Raw genomic sequence first — 2,962 nt, 5'->3', positions numbered from 1 at the left:
TTTTTTTTTTTTTTTTTTTTGGAGAACTCGTCGTCTACGAGGCCTTTGTTTACAGTGAGAACAGCGGGGAAATAAAACTCATAAATATCACACGGCCCTCTCAGAGACGGAGACGTCTCTGTTTGAACGAGACGCTCGATTTACCGCCGGAGTCTCGGTACGTTTCTGTACGTCAGACAGAGGCAGGAGTTCAGCTGACCTTTCTGTGGAGTCGTGTGGTTTTCTTTTTGTTTTGGTTAAAAGTTGTCAACAAACATTTTTCAAAAGATATGGAGAATCTTTGGAGCCTTTTTTTATGAAACAGACTCAAAATTATCAACAATTTTCCAACAAATCGAACTAATTTACCTGAAGCTACCACTGAGAGTTTATCAGAAGTAAAGTCCCGTCGTCGTAAACTGCGCACCAATCATGTATTTGGTGATCATGAAGAAAAATAAGAGTAGTGAGGGAAATCCTGATTGGCGACAATTAAAAAAAGACATCTCCAAAATGTTTGTGAGAAATATAAATTTTCTTGTTAATTGCAGGTCATTTCATTTGCATTTGAAAATAATACASAACTATTTGTTTTTTTTGCAAGAATTTTGAACATTACTGTTTTGCTCAGAGCCGTCTGAGTTTCTCAGAATCGTCTCGATTTAGTTTTCGTAATTCCAGAGCGGCAGGGCTGTATTTTTTTTAATATTTTTATTTTTTTGTGGCCCCGGAGTTCCTGCAAATGTGCCATTCTGTGTGAATGCAAGGGAAAATCTGCTCATGTTCCCACAATTTTGAGTCTCCGACTAATATAGTGAGAAATTATCGATTATCGTGATAAATCACGATAATCGATAATATTGCAATATGTTTGTTTTCCTAATATCGTTCAGCCTGGATGAAAAATAGCTTTTTAATAAGAATTTATGAGTTTGTCTCAAAACATTTCTTATATTTTTACTGAAACAAGAAGTGATTTTCCAAAATAATGTACAATCAGTTTGACAGTTTATGTCCAAATCGCTCTAAAATGAACATTTTTTTCAGAAATTTATATGTATATTTTTTAATGTTTAATGAATTTTATAGGTTACAAATAAAATGACGGTAATACAATAAAATGTTCCAAGGAGTGGGTAGAATAAACCTAACTTATTTCTTTATACAGACATTCCATAAGATTTAAATGATCTCTTATTTAAGATGGTTTCTATATCTAATATTCCAAAACTTACTAATAACTGTGAAATAAAAAGGYCAAAATGTAAAATTTGCTGTGAGAAATCAAGTTTTAAAACAAAAACTGAGGCTATTATTGGTGCTGAATACTCAYGTATAATCTCTTACAGATGTTACCTCATTAAATTCAGCTATTCTAACCTTTGCTTTAAAGAGATAAATAGTTTTTAATTAAAGAAAACTGACACTGAGCTGTATTCTTTACTTCCAAATGAAACRAGGCAGGGTTGAAGAACAGCTTTCTGTCATTTATCTTATCTTTAATCTCTTGAGGTCAGAGCCAACCAGATAAAGAACAAAGAGTAGAAGCTCTGAACGTCAGGCCGAACCCATGATCTGACTTCAAATTGAAATAATTGGCTTTTATGAARGTAAATTCACTAAAAAARRGGGGRAAAAAGGACCGACCTGGCTGCTCTGCGGGCTGGACGGGTCATACGACGGCACGTAGCTCTTGAGGGGATCAGCGGGGTTGAGGTGAGGCGGGTAGCGGATGGTGGTGTGCGAGAAGTAGGGCGACGGCGCCGGGGGCAAGATGGCCGAGGCCGAAAACTGCAGGGGCGAGTGAGGAGGGGGGCTCCTCGTCGATATAACTGCGAGCAAAGAATAAAAAAAGAACACAGAGAAGAGRGAAGATTTAGATAAAACGAGCATCTGTGAGGCGAAAATAATTAATCGTTATATTTTAGCTTGGGTTAAAGCAGCAGTGACTCACCACTGTGTCCCACACCTGTTAGGCCTGGGTGATGAGGCTGAGAAAAAGTGCTGAGTCGTGGCGAGGAGTCCTGCGGGGAGGTGGGGCTGAACAGCGGCTTCTCTGGCTTCTTCATGGTGGGTGAAGACATATCTGCTGGGGAAAAAAAAAACAGCAAAAACACCCCCCCCAAACACATCAATATATGTGAGTTGTGCAGGAAAGACATAATATTTTAAACACTTCATCTCAAATGCTTCAAAATGATGCACGGTTTGTTGAAATCTGGTGATTTATCACCTGGAAACAAGCTAGTATTGTTAGTTTTTGGTTTGAAAAATCCATTTTTATTGGCTTGGAGTGATGTCATCAGGATTTCCAGCCTTCCAGGTTTCAAAGTTAAGCCAAACTTTATACAAAGGGATTTCCCTGCTAGTAAATCTTCAGCTAGCAGTTAGCTATGTTAGCTAGGAAGGACCTTACTAGCTGGTACTTTAGCTAATATTTCAAACAGTCCCCAACTTTTGACATGACACTTCTTAAGCCCCAAGAGGTTTTCTTGGTCTTTGCTCAAAACACCATGCTGAAATATAATAAAGTGTATCTCAGCTTTTACAACTCTACTCTACTTAAATAATCTTGGTATAAAAATAAAGCTAACACTTGGGAGCTTTTATTAGAAGTGTAAGTATTAAAACAGCTGCTGTGGTTTTAGAGATATTGGGGATGGAAGATTATTTTTGAATTTTTTTTTCACTCATCTGAATAATTTTTCATTAGACAGTATATAACCTATTTAAAACCATAATGAATCAGGCTAAAAACTCTTGGAAACCATAAATCCACTTGTGGACATTACCTGTGCAAAGATTCAAGCTGCTAAAATAAACTGGAGCAAAGTTACAGAGGTTTTAGTAAAGAAATAATTAGGTGTTTTGTCATTCTGCACAGGACAGACATGATGGTTCCATCAATAAATGTTAAAGGGGTAATATTATGTGTTTCTCAGGCATATATTTAAATACTATACCATAATAAAGTGTCTATGTC

General features: G+C 36.8%; 1 protein-coding gene across 1 annotated transcript in view; it reads right to left on the bottom strand.

The window, feature by feature from the left end:
* LOC106514879 (nuclear factor 1 B-type) overlaps positions 1 to 2,962 on the bottom strand; it is a gene marked incomplete at its 5' end in the record, with an annotated part of 32,766 nt that overhangs the window by 19,519 nt on the left and 10,285 nt on the right. Inside the window, 2 exon segments of the mRNA XM_014004404.1 lie at positions 1,627 to 1,811; positions 1,934 to 2,065. Of these exon segments, the coding sequence (XP_013859858.1) occupies positions 1,627 to 1,811; positions 1,934 to 2,065 (317 nt within the window).

This window comes from Austrofundulus limnaeus, unplaced genomic scaffold (genome assembly GCF_001266775.1).
Source record: "Austrofundulus limnaeus strain Quisiro unplaced genomic scaffold, Austrofundulus_limnaeus-1.0 Scaffold23, whole genome shotgun sequence".
Classification (NCBI taxonomy): domain Eukaryota; kingdom Metazoa; phylum Chordata; class Actinopteri; order Cyprinodontiformes; family Rivulidae; genus Austrofundulus; species Austrofundulus limnaeus.
This window is presented reverse-complemented; position numbering and strand designations above follow the sequence as displayed.